The sequence below is a fragment of the Lampris incognitus genome, chromosome 1, assembly GCF_029633865.1.
Source record: "Lampris incognitus isolate fLamInc1 chromosome 1, fLamInc1.hap2, whole genome shotgun sequence".
Classification (NCBI taxonomy): domain Eukaryota; kingdom Metazoa; phylum Chordata; class Actinopteri; order Lampriformes; family Lampridae; genus Lampris; species Lampris incognitus.
In genome coordinates, this window is record NC_079211.1 from 99,512,066 (window position 1) to 99,531,681 (window position 19,616).

The following is a 19,616-nucleotide window of genomic DNA, read 5'->3' on the forward strand; positions in this document are numbered from 1 at the left end:
TTAGATAACTGCAACAAGGGGGTCACATTTCAAAACGATGCTTCTCGCTGTTGTTTTTTTTTCCATCTTTTTTCTGTATGGTTATTATTTCATATGACACCTTTGCAGCTTGTTTCAGTATTCATCATTTCTATTGAAATTTCAGCTCTACAGTTTCTTTTATTTTTCTGTTCCCTCTAAAAGTAAGCTCTGATGAGATTTGTCCTGGTTTTTGTTGGTTTCTCGTGAGCGTTTCTTGATATTTTGCATGGCTTGGTGTGGACCTATGGTTTGTTTTGCTATTTACGTATTTGCCTTTTTTTTCCCCCGCTGCTTTGAACGCTTTGATGGTATTAAGCGCAGTTCTGCCTCCATACAGCTTAATGCTTTTCAGCATGGCAAATTAAGCACGGCAGTAAACAGCTTTCGTTTCCCTCTCCACCCATCCTGCCTTCTCTTCCTTCCTCCCGTCCGCACAGCGTCATTGGCTTCAGGTGTCAAATGTTCTGTGAAAACTTTGCAAACTGCGCAGAGATGAAATGTTCCATTACAAGAATAATGACAGATGTTGGACTCTAAATGTCTCAAACGATCTGCGTTTCAGGCCGGTACAGATTATCTCCATGAGCACCTCTTACAGGAGGGCGCTAAACTTCTTTGTAATTTCATTAGTTCTGTAAAAGTTTGCTATGCTCTGCTCAGAATGTGGCTATTCACATGTTGCACAAAGTGGTGGGCCAGCTTCTGCCTGTTATTAAAGGAACGGGAATTAACTCTGACACTTTCTCACACCATTTGCAGTTGAGGCATTGCAGGATCTTATCTGCAAATGAATATTACTGTGCTGCCAATATGTGTAAGCCGAGCACCACTGGACCAATTAGAAATGCTGAAAAGGGACGGGTACTCACACACTGGCAATATTGAGGACCCAGCGGCGTCGTTAAATAGTGTACCATAGGGCCATGGCGGTTGCCAGGTGGCTGTATCTGTTTCACAGTTCATTTGAACCCAGGGCCTCTGTCTGTCTGCCTGTTTGTCTGTCTTGTCTGACCCTCATTTGTCTGTGTGACATGTGCCACCTCTCCGCTGACCCCCCTCCCCTCCCCACACGTCCGCCCATCCCCCCTCTCCACCTCATTACTGCCCAGTCCGCCCCACTTCCCACCCCAGCACCTACCTGCCCCCAAGTCACCACTATTGCCATCTGCTGCCATTGTGATCAGTCTCCCTTCCACAGGACCTCTCATATCCAACTGGGATGGCATGTTCCAAGGCTGTACCTGTTCTAGTGCAAATGAATTCCAGAACATATTTATGGAGTATTCCCCGCCTCCTCCGCCCTCCTCCTCCTCCTCCTCCTCCCTTCACCTCTGCGCCCGCTCTTTTTTTTTTCCCTTTCTTCTTGTCCCCTGTCTCTTCTCTGCCTGGAGTCATATCTCTCTCCCTGTTTTTCAAGAATAAATCCAATTTCTCTCCCCTCTCTCTGTCTCTCTCTGTCGCATTTTACTCCCCCTCCCCGTCCATCTCCCTCTATCCCCCCTATCCATCCCCTTACCAACCCCGACCTGTAGTCACCAATGTGTTGCTCCAATTTATGGATTCATTACAGAAGCTATCTTGAGGAAGGGAGAAGAAGTGAGAGGTGGAAAGAAAGAGGGATGGAGAGAGAGAGGGGGGGGGTGAGTTAGGCGAGCGACACATAGGATGGGGTGGGGAGTTAGATAGACAGATAGAAAGAGAGATATAGGGCGGTGCCTATGTGAGTGGGACGGGGAGAGACAAAGGTGGATAAGGAACAAGAGGGAGGTTGAAAAAAGAAGGGATGACACAAACATACCAGCAGAGGTAGAATATGGAGATAAACCGATAGACAACAGTAAAACAGACCAGCAGATGTGCTGTCTAACTGCACAGTGGGGGGGGGGTTAAATAATGGTAAATGGACTGCATTTATAACACACTTTTCTGGTCTACCGACCACTCAAAGCGCTCTACAGCGTACACCTGACATTCACCCATTCACACACATTCACGGTGAAGGCTGCCATGCAAGGCGCCAACCTGCTCATCAGGAGCAGTTAGGGGTTCAGTGTCTTGCTCAAGGACACTTCGACACACTCTCTGTAGGAGCTGGGGATCGAACCAGCGACCTTCCCCTTACTAGACGACCCGCTCTACCTCCTGAGCCATGCCGCCCACATTAGACTGCAATGTTTCTCCCCCCCCGTGTCTCTCTCTATGCCTCTCAGTCGTTTGTTTTCTCATTAGACGGCAGTGCTAACTCCACACAATCTACTCTCTCCCCTCTGTGTCAGCCCAACTAATTCACCTAGCGAACAGCTGAGGCCTGTGTCGAGCGGCGTTAAGCCATTTTAAATGAACCAGAAGCTCTAAGAGTGAGGCAAAAAACCTTTTTGTTTTCATGTGTCGTACGTTGTACGTTTCATGGCAGGGTAAGTATGAACAAATATCACTTCACTGAGGACAGGGCGGTGAAAGGGTTAATTTACTGACCAAAACTGTTCTGTGTTTGGTTTTTTGTTTTCCCCCCACAGTATTGTATGTGTATTATTGTTTCAGTGACACTATGCCATCGTTGTAGTGTTTGTGTTTAAAGGGAAATATATTTCTCGGGCAAATTGAAAAGTTGTTGAGAAAAGTGCTTCACAGTCTCTCGTTAATAGTGAATTTCTGACTACGTCTCACAGACAGTTATATCATAACATGTTATAATAGTGATATTATTAAATGTTATAATGGTGATATTATAATAGTGAGTTTCTGACTGTCTCACATACGGTTATATTATAACATGTTATAATAGTGATATTATAACAGTGAGTTTCTGACGGTGTCTCACAGATGGTTATATAACATGTTATAATAGTGATATTATAGCATCTTATAACAGTGACATTATAACATGTTATAATAGTGATATTATAATAGCGAGCTACTGATGGCGTCTCACAGGGGGTTATATTATAACATATTATAACAGTGATATTATACCATATTATAACTGATATTATAGCATTTTATAATCGTGATATTATGATAGCGAGTTTCTGACGCCGTCTCACAGTGGGTTATATTATAACATATTATAATAGTGATATTATAACATATTATAACAGTGATATAACATGTTATAATAGTGATATTGTAATAGCGAGTATCTGACGGCGTCTCACAGAGGGTTATATTATAACATATTATAATAGTGATATTATAACATACAATAGTGATATTATAATAGTGAGTTTTTGATGGCATCTCACAGAGGGATATATTATAACACATTATAATAGTGATATTATAACTTGTTATAATAAGGGGAGCCTGGCATGATGGAGGCTCAGTTTGACCCCTCTCACACACCGACACCAATTACTTGTCTATGCCAAAGATGTCAGTAGTTTGTGCGCTAAACGTAGATTCATGTCACTCTATAAACCTGTAGAGGCAGAGAGAACGCACAGGAGGAAACCACATGTAGTAATATGAACTATATTACAATGTTGTGTTTTTGAAATGTATTATCCATGGATGGATGGACAGTACATGGATGAAATGTACTAGTCTTATTACAATTTTGAAACCGTTCTAAGTCAAATTCCTAGTAATTCTTCCAGAATGGCTGAATGTGCCTTCCAGCGTTCGGCCTGTATACTTAACGATGTTACCAGAACCTTTACAAGGATTGTTCAAAACCCTTAAAAGACAGACGGGTGCATTGTGTGTTTGGAGTTCCTTGTTATTCATTAGAGCAGAATTGGATGTGTTCCCTTTGTTACGCCCTTCCCTGACTGACGTCAAATCATAAGTCATCATTTCCTCAGATAATTGTTCTCCGAGATTCGTTTCGCTTTCATCGCAGCACATAGGCTATTTCCGTTTCCATTTACTGTTACTCTTTTTCTTCTTTTTTTTTATGAACATCGGTTAGACCTCTTATAAAAGCTGACTTTTGCTGTTAGTCGGCTGTGTTTTGGCTACGTGCAAGTGCAGACAGTAATGTTGTGTTATTATGCCTCTCCATTTTCCCTTTGTGACGGATGAAACAAGAGAAAACCGAGTCAGGTTTTTTTTTCCTCCTTAGAATTAAATGTGAGCACCCTTAGCATCAGGCCACCACGTGAGCAGCCTAATTGGAAGCTCTCATGCTGTTTCTTTGTATCAGGCCTCGATTTGACACTAGCTAGACTCTTTACTCTTTCCCACCTCAGACTGAGCTCCGATTATGAAAGATTATGGACTCCTGCAGTCCACAATCTCATAAAATCACTTCGAACTGAATGAGTTATGCGGAGAAAACGAGGCTTTCAGGGCGTAAGCTTTCGTTGGTTACGCCTTGATAAAGTGTGGCCTGTCTGACGGAGGCTCATCAATCCTGAATATTAATGACCATTACTTCATGGATGATTGTGACTTACAACTTCTGGCTTAAGTGTTTCTCCACGGAAAATACTCGCCTTAAATCTTAGAAAACCCTGTAGCATAACCCTTAATACGCACCCATTGTTTGATAATTGCTAATCTTGCAAATTCACAAATAAGCGGATTAATTGATTTAGCTATTGTAGTATATGCAACAGAGACTCTAAGGCTACACGGGAAGTGCAGCTTGCCCTAAAATTTAATTTAAAAAGTGCAGCAATGAGATGTTTATAAGTACCTATATTACTCTTCACTCCTGGTGGAATTCAATATTTTAGCCAGAAATAAGGGTAAAATATCTGCACTATCTCACAGCACTGCGGTGTTGCTGACATCAGGGCAGGGTCCCAGGTCCCAATTTGGAAATCAAAAATCTTAGGTAGACGTGTGGCTTAGCACATCCACCCAACTCATTTCCAGGCCTCCTCTTATTTCATGTTTAATCCGTAGACACCCTTGCAAATACAGGTGTTTCCCATGCAGCCCACGATGGATGGATGGATGGATGGATGGATGGATGGATGGATGGATGGATGGATGGATGGCATTTATATAGCGCTTTTCTATAGCTGCAACAGCCACTTAATGGTACATATGTGGAAAGTTAAAGGGATTCATAAAAATGTTTCGTCATTATTCTCAGTACCGTAACTCACGTGCACATCTCCAAGTGCCCGTTAAGGCAGAAACGGGACGCGTTGATATTCAACAGGCTACCCCTGAGACGCTACGCTCACCATCACAAATGGTGACCTTTTAGTTACCCCAGGTCTGAAATCATGATTCATATTCATATCGATTATTTTGAGTACAGATTCATCGCCAAATGTGTCTGCCTACGTTGTCAGCACACAAAATGTCTGAGCCACCAGGGCACGCTCGGAGAAATTTTGTATTCTTACCAATATTTTGCTGCATTTTTAACCACCGGCAACTGAACTTCCGAAAATATTAATGAAGCCAGATCAGGGAGAAGACGCGCACGCACGCACACACACACCATTGCCCTTTAAACTTAAGCTCCTGTAAATATAAGCTGGTTTCAGTGTTCATTCCTGCACCTTTCACATTTTGTATGAAGGGGGTCTTCTCTTACCAACCTGCCCGTGTATCCTGTCCAGCCTCCTTAGCGTCTGTCTTCCCCTGCCTAACGTTCCATTATGAGAGTAACAGTCACACTCCAGGCGGCACTGCCACTAACTACTGCCGGTGGCACAGTGGTTAGCGCGGTCGCCTCACAACAACAAGGTCCTGGGTTTGAGCCCCGGGGTAGCCCAGCCTTGGGAGTCGTACCGAGTCATCTTCTGTGTGGCATTTGCATGTTCTCCCCATGTCTGCGTGGGTTTCCTTCGAGTGCTCCAGTTTCCTCCCACAGTCCAAAGACATGTAGGTCAGGTGAATCGGCCGTACTAAATTGTCCCTAGTTGTGAATGTGTGTGTGTGTGTGTGTGTGTGTGTGTGTGTGTGTGTGTGTGTGTGTGTGTGTGTGTGTGTGTGTGTGTGTGTGTGTGTGTATCGGCCCTGTGATGGCCTGGTGGCCTGTCCAGGGTGTCTCCCCACCTGCCGCCCAACGACTGCTGGGATAGATTCCAGCAACCCTGAGAGCAGGATAAGCGATTTGGCTAATGGATGGATGGATAGATGAACAATCACACTCCCATAAAAGCAAAAGGTGATGGACTCTGAGCAGCTACAGTCAATCTGGATGAGGATGCCAGAGGCATTAAGTACCAGAACTTACTTCTCTGTAAGATACCCATATCTGACCCTTTTCTCTTGTCGCTTTCCCAGTTCATGTAAACAATAAAACCCCTCAATACTTGCTGCACTAAATTGAGATAGACTATTGATATTTGCTGGCGCTGTTTTTTGGAATAGGTAGGCGTTTTTCCTTACCTAGCTCATAACCAATACTAACAGTCCTGGGAGCCCGAGCCTGCCGCTTCTCCTTCCAATCCCCAAAGTTTGGATGTGTGAATGCAGGTGGAGAACTTTGATAAACTTATGTTCATACTGTTATTTTGATTGGCAAGAAAAAAAAAGTTCTTAGGAAAAAAGGTCCAGGGGTGTACAAAGACGGTTCGAGCATTAGCCAATTGGTCCAGACCTTACCAGGTCCATGCTGCTGATGTGCTGTGTGCCACAGTCAAGTAAAATGGAGCAAAGGTCAACATCTATTGGACAACAAGCACCTAAAAGGTCTGGATGTCGGGCCTTCATAGGAGTCAGTGAGAGTATCATGAAGGGTTTTGCATGGGTAAAACATATCTCAACGGTTATGGGACAGAAGACTCTCATAAACACATTTTGGAAGCCCCGCCTCTCTGCGTGATGATTGGCAGACCGCTCAAGAGGGCAGGATAAGCCAGAGTGTCATTCGTCACAAAGAATCATTAGACTAGACGCCTTCAGAACACCAACTAGATGTAATAAACCATTTTTATTCATTTAGTTTTCCCAGGACAGGAAAGAAAGGAAAGTTAAGAGAGTAAATGAAAACACGTGTAATCAAAATGAGTAACTTTGTTTGGGTTTTTGTTTCTCTCAATTGACAAGACCATCTCAGTAACCTACTAATGAGATATCTAGCTGTAGCTGGTTAAACAGGTGACCACTTTCCAGAATTCTAGTCACATGGTGTGATAAAGTTGCACTATGGTTTTGCAGATTTATGAAACCAAAAGTCCCTATGTATTTTTTTTTCCAAAGTCCCCTTTTACCACCATGATTTATCCAGTGGTTAATATTACGTCTATATAGGGCCAAAGCTGGCTGGCTTTATACAAAAAGAAAGGGCATTGTTAAAAATAGAAGAGCAAGAATAGATTTCATATCTCTAATTGTTTTACCACGAGACAACTGTCAACCGAGCTTCCCCTGATATGCACTGCAATGCAATACCCCTTAATCAGCACTAATACATGTCCAATGAGTAGATATCAGTGCCGGTTTGTGGAAACATACAGATGTGCAGAGGGTGACTGTGTCTGCAGTTGCCAACGATAACCATGAGTAAACTACTCAATGCATGTATCACTGGAGATACTTTAGCACCATCCAGTAATGTCATGATACTTTTTGAGAATGTTTGAAACGGCTCACCAGCATGTGGTGCATGGAGCATGCAACTGTCCAAAGGCCGCTTTGAGTCTGAATCAAATCTTTAATGCAGCAAGTTAAGTGCCTTTTAGAACGCCGACATACACACATCATAATGGGATAATATCGCCGCAGTTGAATGACCTGCTATAATGGCCTGCTACTATCATCTGAATGGCTAGTCTGTCTGTGTTCAGAGATGCCAACAGTCAAGACTGCATAAAAGAAGCGGATAAATTTTCTAGGGGGTCACTCATTTTCGCTCCCCTCTCCATCTTTCCCTCCAATTGACGTATTCTCTGTCTGTTTTGGTTGTCAAAAGCCACTATCCCGTCTTCCAATGAGGGGTAGCGACAGCGGAGATAAATCTAATTGAGGTTTTTAGCATTTCCAGACAATGACATGTGTGTGCGCAGCGGCCCGCAGTCAGAGGTTGAGGCCTTCCCTGCAGCCTCTCTGTGATGTTAAACTGCCTTTGAAGTTCCCCCCCCTACAACACACAAAGATGAGCTCTTAAGGCTTAAACCAGTTGGCTCTTGTGGGGCGATTAGGAGAGAGGGCGTGTGTGTCAGAGAGTGTGTGAGAACCAGCCAGAGCAACGCACAATAGCCTATGTGCATCTTCCAGTTGCAGCAGATTATGATGTTTCTCATTTACACGATAGCGGGTCTGACCTGGGCTGTTTTGACAGCCCGAGATATCTTGCTATCTGAGTCGTGTTTAATATCTTGGTGCCGAGAGGCCCGAGGCAGTGTGAAATTCACCTCGGTTTGGCTGCTGGGGGGGGGGGGGGGGGAGCGTCACTCCGCCTCTTGCAAAAAATGACTTCGGGGGGGTGGGGGGAGAGAAGAATTCAAATTAAATGATTACCTATATATCGCTGTGTAGTCGCAGCCCTTACGAGATAAGACTAAAGCGGAGAAACCGCTGGATTTTAGCGGCACTTTGATGCGTTTCAAGGTCATGCAGCGAGCGTTTGGCAGTTTCCCCCCAGTAGATTTAAGGGGCCTTTTCCAAACGAGTGGAAAGCAGTTTAGCCACCTTGATTGAAAAGCCCGAAAGTCCTCCGGTTCGACGTAGACGGCCCGAGTGTCCTCTAAACTCGCTTTGATGCCGAGACAAGAAACAATTGCGTTCGTACATGAAAGATGGCGCTCTTCAAAAGGTCCTTTCTGGGGGTTTTTTTTATCCTTTTCCAAGGCCTTGGCTTAGGTTGTGTTTAATCGCCCCTCTGGAAGAGCGAGGCTGGGGCTCATATGTGTGTGTGTGTGTGTGTGTTGTCTTCGCCGTGCATGACTGTGCATGCAAGACACAAGTAAATGAGCAAAACTAAAAAGGAGAGAGAGAGAGAGAGAGAGAGAGAGAGAGAGAGAGAGAGAGAGAGAGAGAGAGAGAAGAGAGAGAGAGAGAGAGAGAGAGAGAGAGAGAGAGAGAGAGAGAGGGGAAGAGAGGGGACATGTCCAAGTCAGGTTAAAAGGGGCCTCGACCCTCCTCCCACGCCTAGATTAGAAGGAAAAAAAAGGAGTCGGCCCCACTTTACTCCTTTAACAGAGCGGACAATTCACTTGGCTGTTCGGCCACTCGGGCTGCTGTCCTATGTGAAACCCAAGTCTCCGGCACCAGAAATTCAACCTTACAAAGCAATAAATCCCGCGTCCCGACAACGAGTAAAAACAGCTTTTACTCGGACGGTGGGGGCTGCACAGAGATAGAAGAATGTGTTCATATCTAACAGTGATTATGGAGAAAGAGAAAGTTTCGCCGACATATTGTTTATCCTTGTTCTTTGCTATCCCCCAGCGGAGGCCATTTTCGAAGCCTTCCAGGCCAGCTAACCTCAAACGCACTTCCACCCACCCGCAGTTGTTTTATTCCTCTCGGAGAGAAGTATTTCTCAAACAGTACCCATCGCCACTCGCCATTTCTGTCAGAGCGCCATAACTCACGAAGACGGTTAAAAATTACAGCCCTGCCTGCTTTTCCGTTGCACAAGACGGCCTCCATATGGGGGGGAGCTGGACAGTGTCGAGCAAGAGCCCCCCCCCCCGAAACGTGAAGCCAGTCAGAAATATGATGCATCGTTCTGCGCAGAAGAAGATCCGTAGAAGAAGGCGAGAAGAAGAAAGGCGGCAAAATGAAAGATAGCGGAGGTGAAGAAAAGTATCTCTCTCGCTCTCTCTCTGATGTTGCTGCATTGAGATGGGAAGCAGATGTTTTCTCAGACGCAGCGGGTCAATTTAGTCATCCGAGGCCGCGGCGCAGACACATGTCAGCCATTAATACTTCGCTACAGATAACGCTCGTCACTTCTCACACTATCTCTACGAAGGGACGCGCTCGCTGATGAGACACTGTTTTGGCCAGGAAAAGACATTTTAAACTCTTTTTTGTCGTAGGGGGAGTGAGGCACGGCTGAGCTATACTGTACGTTTGTGTGTATGACGGATGAGGAGTACTCTTAGCTGAGGTAGCTGCTGGGTTTTTGGGGGGGGGGGGGGTTTACCCACGTTGTGCTTTAGACCGAGCGATCTGACTAAAGCGGGGCTTAGTGCTACATTTCATCTCAGGGAGGAAAAAAAGGGGTTTTAAGACGTGTTTTAGAGCTAATGAAGTATGACTGCAGCGAGTAAGGATTATAGATGTTGTTTTAGCGGAGCCTGGAGTTCAGTTCCATGAGAGAAGATTAGCCCGCTGTCTCTGTGTCTGTGTAACGTCTAGCCGAAAAGACGCGGAGACATCCAGTGTGTTCTCAGTGACACAAACAAAGCTTTAAAAAAAAAAAAGCCAAACTTGGGCGTCCGGGTAGTGTGTCGATCTATTCCGTTGCCTACCAACACAGGGATCACCGGTTCGAATCCCCGTGTTACCTCCGTCTTGGTCGGGCGTCCCTACAGACACGATTGGCCGTGTCTGCGGGTGGGAAGCCGGATGTGGGTATGTATCCTGGTCGCTGCACTAGCGCCTCCTCTGGTCAGTCGGGGCACCTGCTCGGGAGGGGGAACTGGGGGGAATAGCGTGATCCTCCCACACGCTACGTCGCCCTGGCGAAACTCCTCACTGTCAGGTGAAAAGAAGCAGCTGGCGACTCCACATGTATCGGAGGAATAATCTGCAGCCTTCCCCGGATCGGCAGAGGGGGTGGAGCAGCGACTAGGACGGCTCGGAAGAGTGGAGTAATTGGCCGGATACAATTGGGGAGAAAAAGGGCGGGGGATCTAAAAAAAAAAAAAGCCAAAGCTAAATACGAGTAGCCATTACCTTCACAAGTCCCTGAAACCAACACTTGAATTTGTGGTTTCGCCTCTGAAAAAAAAAGAAACGACAAGGCTGATTGAGCTTTCTTGTGCAAGTTGCAGGGACAGATATAAATTGCTATTCATAAAAGAGAAAGATTGCTCTGAACTGCTTGTCAGGAAGTGCTTTGACTACAGAGTGTTTTTGTGTTGAAATTTGCAGCAGCTGGGATCCCTGACAGGAAAATCCATGGCCATATTTGTGAGCGTCATTGACCATTTCTAGTATGAGGGGGGAAAAGGCAACGACGCAAACTTCAACTCCCTTAAAGAATTTTCTGCAGGCACACATGCACCACAGAACTGTCTTCATCCCGAATGCGTATTGAGAAATTGCCCACACGTGCATACGCAAGCATTATAAGGCTTGGCAAAAGGATCCCGATTCAACCCCAATTAATTTCTACATGTACTTCAAAAGTGAACATTGTCAGTCGTGTGTTGTGACCAGCGATTTTACATTTTACCAGTGATTTTAACGAAGACGTCATGCAGCAAACAGCATGGGTTGGAAGTTTTCTACGCAGGCTGTGCAGTGGACACATCACGCCACGAGGCCATGCATGCACACACACACACACACACACACACACACACGGCAAACACGTGTAATTGAGTCATGGTATTATAGTGCAAATGCATGTACAATGTGAAAGCTTTCCTTGTGATAGAATCCGCCTGTCTAATCCCCCCCGTCTGTGTTAAGTGATCTGTGCAGGCCACAGGTCGTGTGTGAATGCATTATAAATCTTCTGTCTGGGGTGGTGGTGTGGACTGGTGTGTGTAACCCAAGAAACACGGCGCTGCATTAAATATCCGCATTTATCAACAGGCTGGAGTTTATCATCCCTCTTTGTGTGTGTGTGTGTGTGTGTGTGTGTGTGTGTGTGTGTGTGTGTGTGTGTGTGTGTGTGTGTGTGTTTGTGTGTGTGCGTGTGTGTGTGTGTGTGTGTGTGTGTGTGTGTGTATGTGTTAGATTATTTCTGACCCCCTTTTATTGCCCCCAATCCCTTCGGCTCCCGCTCCCACTACTGATAGACTTCATGACTACAGTATGGCTGCTGTTATTGAATTATCTTTTATTTGGCTGTATCGCAGCCTGTCTTTGCTGGTCCTTGAAAGCGGTGTTTTCACGAGACACTGACGACACACCTCATTGGATTTAGTGCCTAATCACAGGCTTTTTAATGTATTCTCTGTGATTCACGAGATCGGTTCGGAGCTTTATGAAAGGTCTCCCGAGAAGAAAGGCGTTGGGTATTTCAGGCTCCTTTATCTCAGCTCATATCTTTTTTCATTTCGGTAGAGGGTTTTATCTGGGATTGAAAATGTGAATCATAATAATCCCACCAAAACACATTTTGAGTCCAAGATTGAATTTCCGGGATACATCCAATATTGTTACTTTAAAGCTCTGCCATTTGTTTCCATTTTTGAAAGCTGTTGCTTTTGAAAGGATGAATTTGATATTTGCATACTTCTGTGAAAGTCTTCGAACCTGTAATCCTTTTACTCCGAAGACACCATTTCATTTTTGTAAATTAACTGTTTCCTTCTTTCTTTCTTTGTTCCCCTGAAGTGCTTCCTATTACCTTCCCAAGAAGTCGTCTTTCTTAGATATGCTTACCAGGTCCCAGACACCAGTAATATCCTCTCCAGCTGCTGCTCGTCTGTCACCATGATCATCATCTCCACCTCTCTCTACAGGTGTGATCCGAGAGAGCTACCAGAAGGGCCGTGACCAGCTAGTTCCCATCACCCTGTTGGCTATCGCTGTCATCCTGGCCTTTGCCATGGGGGCCATCTTTTCTGGCATCATCGTCTACTGCGTCTGTGACCACCGCCGCCGAGACATCGACCTGACGGGCCACAAGGAGAAGGACGGCCACCACCTGCACTCCCGCCGTGGATCCATGAATAGCGTGACCAAGCTGACAGGCCTGTTTGAGACGCAGGCCAAAGATGGACGCCCCGAGGCCATCCTCACCCCTCTGATGCACAACGGTAGGCTGACGCCAAACGGGAAGATGCTCATCAAAGCAGACCAGCACCATTTGGACCTGGCTGCCCTCCCCACACCAGAATCGACCCCTATGCAGCCTCGACGCAAGCCCAGCCGGGGCAGCCGTGAATGGGAGAGGAACCAGAATCTCATCAATGCCTGTACGAAGGACATGCCACCCATGGGCTCTGCAGTTATCCCCACTGACCTGCCTTTGAGGGCCTCTCCAGGCCACATCCCCAGCGTGGTGGTTCTCCCACTCCCACAGCACCAGCACCAACTTCAGCCGCACCTCCAACAGCACCAGCAGGCTTTCCAGCACGAGTATGTGGAGCAGCCCCACCGCAGTGACCGTGTCCTGGGTCACAATCCCCTGGATGACCAGGGGGCCACGCTGGAGTACAAGACGGTGAAGAGCCCATGTCACAGCCTCACCATGGTGGATCCCGATGGGGTGCTCCCACCGCGTGTGCCCCAGCGAGAGGCCTCCCTCACCATCCCCCCCGCCGTGCCCCAGATGGGCAAACGCCTGGAGGTCCACTCATCGGTCTACGGGCTGCGGAAAGGCTCGGCGTCCTCCGCATCAGGGTCCTCCGGCCTCAAGAAGCATAACACCAACTCGTCTAACTCCTCCCACCTGGCGCGACATCACAGCTTCAACCGCGTGGAGACCCCACCCCCGGCGCCTCAGAGGGTGGACTCCATAAACATGACGGTGCAGGGCATGTCCCTGTCGCGGCAGCCCGGGATGAGCTCGTACGGTTCACTGCCTCGAACGGGGATCAAACACCTAAAGCCAGACATCCCGCCCAAACCCTCCATAGTCTCGCTCTCCACAAAAGTCAAGTCCAGTGACTCCTGCACATAGTCGGTTAGTCCGCCAGCCAGTCCGAAGCGAAAGGACGAGAAGTGAAAGGCATTTTTTGAAAGAAAGAAATAAACGGGGAACACAACTTGCATCTCCTTTTAGTCTTTTTTTGTCGATGTACAGCGCGGTGGAAACACGCAACTCACTTTTTCTAAGGAAACGTTTTCTTTTTATATAAATATGTAAATATTCTACAGATGGTTGCCGTTGTTTGCTTGTCGCCACCGTTTGAGCTCGGGGCTCTGGCTGGCTCCCAGTTCCTCTGTAAACACACATGGAAACACTTGCTACTGAAACAGAAGAAGATGGTGCTTGTCCTGAATATGTCATCCAATGGCAGCACGTATCCCCCCTGTAGCGTCTGAGATGGCGGCGCTCTGTCCATTCTGGTCTCCCACCGGCCAGCGGGACTTGACTGATGTTTTCTTTTTCTTCGTCGAACGGCTATGAGCACACAGGAAGGCAGTGTGGAGGCGTGGGGAGTTATGGTGTACAGTACCGTGAGGGCGGCCGGGGCGCAGGCCAAACGCGCACGCGGACCCAGAGAGCGGGGCTGGGACTGGAAGGACATGGGCTGGGACTGGAAGGACATGGGCTGGGACTGGAAGGACATGGGCTGGGACTGGAAGGACATGGCAGCGGTTGAGGAGTTTACATAGGAAACTGTGAAAGACCTCCGCGTTGACGGCTACACGGGGACACATCAATCAAGTCCTGCCCCCCCCCCAGTCTGACCGCAAGCCCGGGGCCAGAAGAATCTTCTACTGTACTGGTTGCTGAATAACACATGACTGTTAATACTAATAACTTGTATTTATTTTTGTTAAGTGCTTTTGAAAGAAAACAACAACAACAAAAGACTGACTTTTTAGGCTCGGCGAGGGAGGAAAAAGAAGGACGCGGGAGAGATCTTTTATTAATAAATCGAGTGTACAAATTTTTTTTATTTAAAGTCATTAAACTGGAGCCAGTAGAACTTTCTTGATGATAAAAAGTCCTCGAGGTCTTACTGTGGGCTCAGTGGGACCCTGGGGCTGTGCAGCTTGAGGTGTACGTTACCTCCGGGTAGGGGGGGGGGGAGATATTTATTTAAACTGTGCCAGACAGGGACTTTCACCTTCATGGACCAGGATCTCCTTTTTGTTTTAGACCAATCAGAAAAAAAAAAGACTTCCTGAAAAACGCACCCTCTCACTCCTCCAATGAGCATCCCCCAAACAGCACTGTGGTTTTGTGTGAGTCAGTAATGTGTCTCCTGGTTGGTTGCTGGCGTCGCAGCGCCATCAATGCTCACTGTTGCATGTTGCAAAGAAACAAGAGATGCAGCTGCCGCAACAACAACAACAACAACAACAACAACATGAAAAACCGCAAACACGTATTACACATTGAGAAAAAGAAGCTCGCTGCGATGGAGCGATGCCTCCATCTTGAAACTTGTCATCTTCTCTAGCTGCATCACACAGACAAGAAGGCAACAACAACAACAAAAAAAAGTTTAAAAAAAAACAAAACAACATGTTTATATTGCCTGTTTCTCTTCCACATGTAAATTTGTGCCTTACACCCTAAAGTAGTGACAATGTTTTCTTTTCTAGGCGTTAACCTGTCTCCTCGTAGTCTTTTTTTATTTTCATTTTTCTTACATCATGATATTTCCCTGGTTTGATAAAAAGGCAATTAAAGAATGTAGGTGTTCTTGTTGTAATTCTGGTCCCTAGACATAACACATTTACAGTACACGTGGAAGGGAGGTCCCTTTTCCTCAAAACACACACACACACATGCACACACACACTCACACAAGAGAAACACATGCACACACACACACGCACAAATCTTTGTGGTTCATTTCTGATTGTGCCATTAATGCGCTTAAAGCAACCCTTTATGTTGTGCTGGCGGTGTCGATGATGATGATGTTGTTGTGTGTGTGTTTTTAATTTTCACTTTTATACAATTTCAAAGTCCTGCCATCTGTTTTTACGTTCACCTATTGCCGTTGGTTTGATTGCCGTGATGGTTCGTCGACCGATTCGTTTTAACGGTTAACGTGTGTAGTCGAGAGGGCCCACGCGGGTCTCGCTGTTGCACTGCAATAATAACCTGACAACCACACTAACAAACGTACCCGGTATGAGAAAAGAAAAAAATACCACAAAATATTAAAAAAGAAGAAGAAGAAAAAAAAACCCCACCCAGTGTACTGACACGGCTGCAGGCTGCAAGTGTTCATCACGACGCTAGATTGCAAAGCAGTCGCAGAAACAGGCTGGTTCCTGTGAAGAAGGAGGATGAATTAAAACAACAATAGTTGCAGATGTACAGTTACCTTATTTAACCCCTTTTCGTTTTGGTTTAGGGAGACCCGCTTTCAGGATGTTTACAGATATGTTTAACCCTGTATGTCACTAACGCTCATTGTCACGGTGTTAGGAACGGCTGAGAAGGCCACCTTTGTGGAATTGCAAGCCTGTCCATTTCTTTTTTTTCCCACTCCAACTTTATTAGGCAAAGATTTTTATTGATCACCTCCCCCACCTCCACCCCCCCCCAACACCCAACTCAACGAAGCACTCCCTTAGTGTTTATGTGTGTAGATAGGTAAAGAGCTCTTGATATAAAGCAAATGTTCTTTTTCTCAATGGAGGAAAGCCAACTCTGTCTCAAGTCTACAGCCGATAAGAGGGGGGTGTTGCGGTCGGGTGTGTGACCCGCTCCGAGGCGACTACTATGTGTTAACTCAGCTAATATACGTGTGCAACTAACACACGTGTGCATGTGCATAGACACTTGCGTTCACTCGCAGGTGACGTTATCATGTGCAATAGATTAGGTTCGGTCGAAGCGGAAGACAGTGGGGGTGTTGCGTCTTGCGTAACCTGAACAGCAGTCAGATTTGCAGATTTCTCCTACCGTTGTTCGACATTGTGATCTTTACAGGGTGACGTGACCCCGAGACCAGTGTGTAGGGGCAAAGTCATAGTTTGCGTTCCCACCAAAGTAATATGGACTGGATCCCTGGACACTACAAAACCCCATTTACATTCTGCACTCAGATGTGTTCAGCAGCACATGAACCGTCTGATTTCCCTGGCCCGGGTTACCGCTGGTCTGAGACTAAGGATTTCTTGCACAGAGGCATCCGGGTGGCGTGGCGGTCTATTCCGTTGCCTGCCAACACGGGGATCGTCGGTTCGAATCCCCGTGTTACCTCCGGCTTGGTTGGGCGTCCCTACAGACACAATCGGCCGTGTCTGCGGGTGGGAAGCCGGATGTGGGTATGTGTCCTGGTCGCTGCACTAGCGCCCCCCCTGATTGGTCGGGGCGCCTGTTCGGGGGGGGAGGGGGAACTGGGGGGAATAGCGTGTTCCTCCCATGCGCTACGTCCTCCTGGTGAAACTCCTCACTGTAAGGTGAAAAGAAGCGGCTGGTGACTCCACCTGTATCGGAGGAGGCATGTGGTAGTCTACAGCCCTCGCCGGATGGGCAGAGGGGGTGGAGCAGCGACCGGGACGGCTCGGAAGAGTGGGGTAATTGGCCAAGTACAACTGGGGAGAAAAGGAGGGGGGATCCAAAAAAAGAAAAAAAGAAGGATTTCTTGCACAGAAATGTTGACCTCTCAGCTTGTGGGGCTTGTGCCGCGGAAATTGTCGTGTCCATGCAGAATGTGAAGATGAAACCCCTCCTCTTTGTCAGCAAAGGTCAGAATGTTAAAACGTTGGCATTCCACGTAGACAAGTAAATGTAGTCATGAGCGCATTTCAAACGTTTCAACACGAGGATTTTGAAGCTAGGGCGAAGTTTAAAGGTCTGAACTGGGCTTGACCGTGAAGGCTGCTGTGGACAGTGAGGTTCTTTGGTGTGTGCCTTTATGTCTTTCACCCTTGCTATAATACACTGCTACTAGATGCAAACCAAGGCAGACATTCTCTCTCTCTCTCTCTCTCTCTCTCTCTCTCTCGCTCTCGCTCTCTCACTCTCTCTCTCTCTCTCCTCAACCTTTTGAACTTTGTAAGCTTGTAAGATATTGTGATGTCACAAGGTTTTTTGCCCTACTCTCTCCACATCCTTAACATCTGATTCACAGCTAAATGTATGTTGTAAAGAAAAAAAATGTCTTTAATTTAATGCAAAATGTAATAAAAAAAGAAAAAAAAAGAAAATAAAATTCTTGTCATGAAGACTGCGATTTGTCCTTGGCTTTTTTTTTTTTTTTTTGGATCTGTTATTATTCAACATTGGGGCTGGGTTTTCATCTGCAAACCCTAGTTCTGTGCTCATCTTCATTTTGGGGTTTTTTTTCTTTCATTTTTTGGATTTTTCCCCTTTAGTTTTTTTCTTCCCTCAATTTGTACTTTGCCAATTACCCCCCTCTGCCAATCCAAGAAGGGCTGCAGACTACCACATGCCTCCTCCGGTACATGTGGATCCGCCAGCCGCTTCTTTTCACCTGACAGTGAGGAGTTTCACCAGGGGGATGTAGTGCGTGGGAAAATCACGCTATTCCCCCCAGTTCCCCCTCCCCCCTGAACCGGCACCCCAACCGACCAGAGGAGGCGCTAGTGCAGCGACCAAGACACATATACCAACATCCGGCTTCCCACCCGCAGACACGGCCTATTGTGTCTGTAGGGATGCCCGACCAAGCCGGAGGCAACACGGGGATTCAAACCGGCGATCCTCATGTTGGTAAGCAATGGAAAATAGACTGCCACACCACCCGGATGCCGTCATCTTCGTTTGTTAATTTGCGGCTGTAGTGCTTTGGGAAAACCCCAGCTCAGGTTTGGACTGAGATTTAAAGTCTCTCCTGGTAGAAGACACATCTTGAGGAAAAATTATCCCTTCTTGACCTTAATTACACTTTTCTTCTTTACCAGGGTCATGTCATGTAAGCAAACCCTTGAAATCTGAGAAGGTTGTATGAATAAGATGGCACTTGTGATAAGCCACACCTAGACTGATAAGAGCCCTGTGAACGGCTGGGAAGTAGTGGTTAGATATAGTGAGATAAGGACATTTCAAGTCATGGAGGTGGGAGTCCTGCACACCGTTTGCCTGTTGATGTGAGAGGTTCGGTGTGAACTGCTAGTTGCAGTTCACCCTGACTATTGTTTGATAAGGATCAGTCTGGAGCCAGCTCGCTGCCTGGCAGGCTGATTCACGAGGACCCTCAAAGACACCTCATACCAACAGGTACACTGCATCTACTTATTGGGTATAATAAAGAATTGTCCATGCTGTCAAGAATCTTCGGTAAGAGATGTTCTGGCCACCTCCTCGAAATGAAAACACTTGCTAATCTGATGTCTCAATTATCTTCTTTTTATAATTACCTGTCTCGCATTACATTACCTCTTGCAAAACCATCTCAAGACCCAGGTGAGAAGTCACCTGTGGAACAAAAGGCCTGAAAACAAATCTCTCCGCTGACAGAGGCTCAAGGGTAACAACTATCTGCCGAGAGCAACAAGGAGGTTCTCCGGTGTCACATAATGGAGGAGCGTCGGTGTCAATTTGCCACTTAAATCAGGGGCCCTGACTGTGGCAGGTAGTTTGACACTCCCCTCTGTGATCCCGAGGTTAGTCATAATTCACAAGCCTCGACACAAGTCAGATGCGGATCAGATTGCGAGGATGTGGTGCGGCTAATGAGGCCTGTCGTTGCCTTCACAACGCCGCATTGTTCAGCTTCCTTTGAAGGGAGCTGTGATGTGGTATTACTCAAGAGAACAAGATGAAAGATATTTACGGCCCGGTCTGTGCCGACACAACAGGAACACAATCATATCTGCTGGCAAGGGGAACTCGCAGGTCTTATCACGGTGTGAGGTTTGGTGACCTCACAGGTTGGATTTTCAGTCAGGGCAGTCACGTATGTGTGTGTGTGTGTGTGATTTGGGGGCATCTCCTTGTCACATAGGTAAAG

The 19,616-nt window shown here is 46.6% G+C and overlaps 1 protein-coding gene across 1 annotated transcript in view; it reads left to right on the forward strand.

Moving 5' to 3' along the window:
* sema6a (sema domain, transmembrane domain (TM), and cytoplasmic domain, (semaphorin) 6A) overlaps nt 1-17,855 on the forward strand; it is a 133,336-nt gene extending 115,481 nt beyond the window's left edge. Inside the window, exon 20 of the mRNA XM_056278492.1 lies at nt 12,522-17,855. Coding sequence (XP_056134467.1) covers nt 12,522-13,684 — 1,163 coding nt within the window. The 3' untranslated portion in view covers nt 13,685-17,855. The remainder of the gene's footprint in view (nt 1-12,521) is intronic.
* The last annotated feature ends 1,761 nt before the right edge of the window (nt 17,856-19,616 follow it).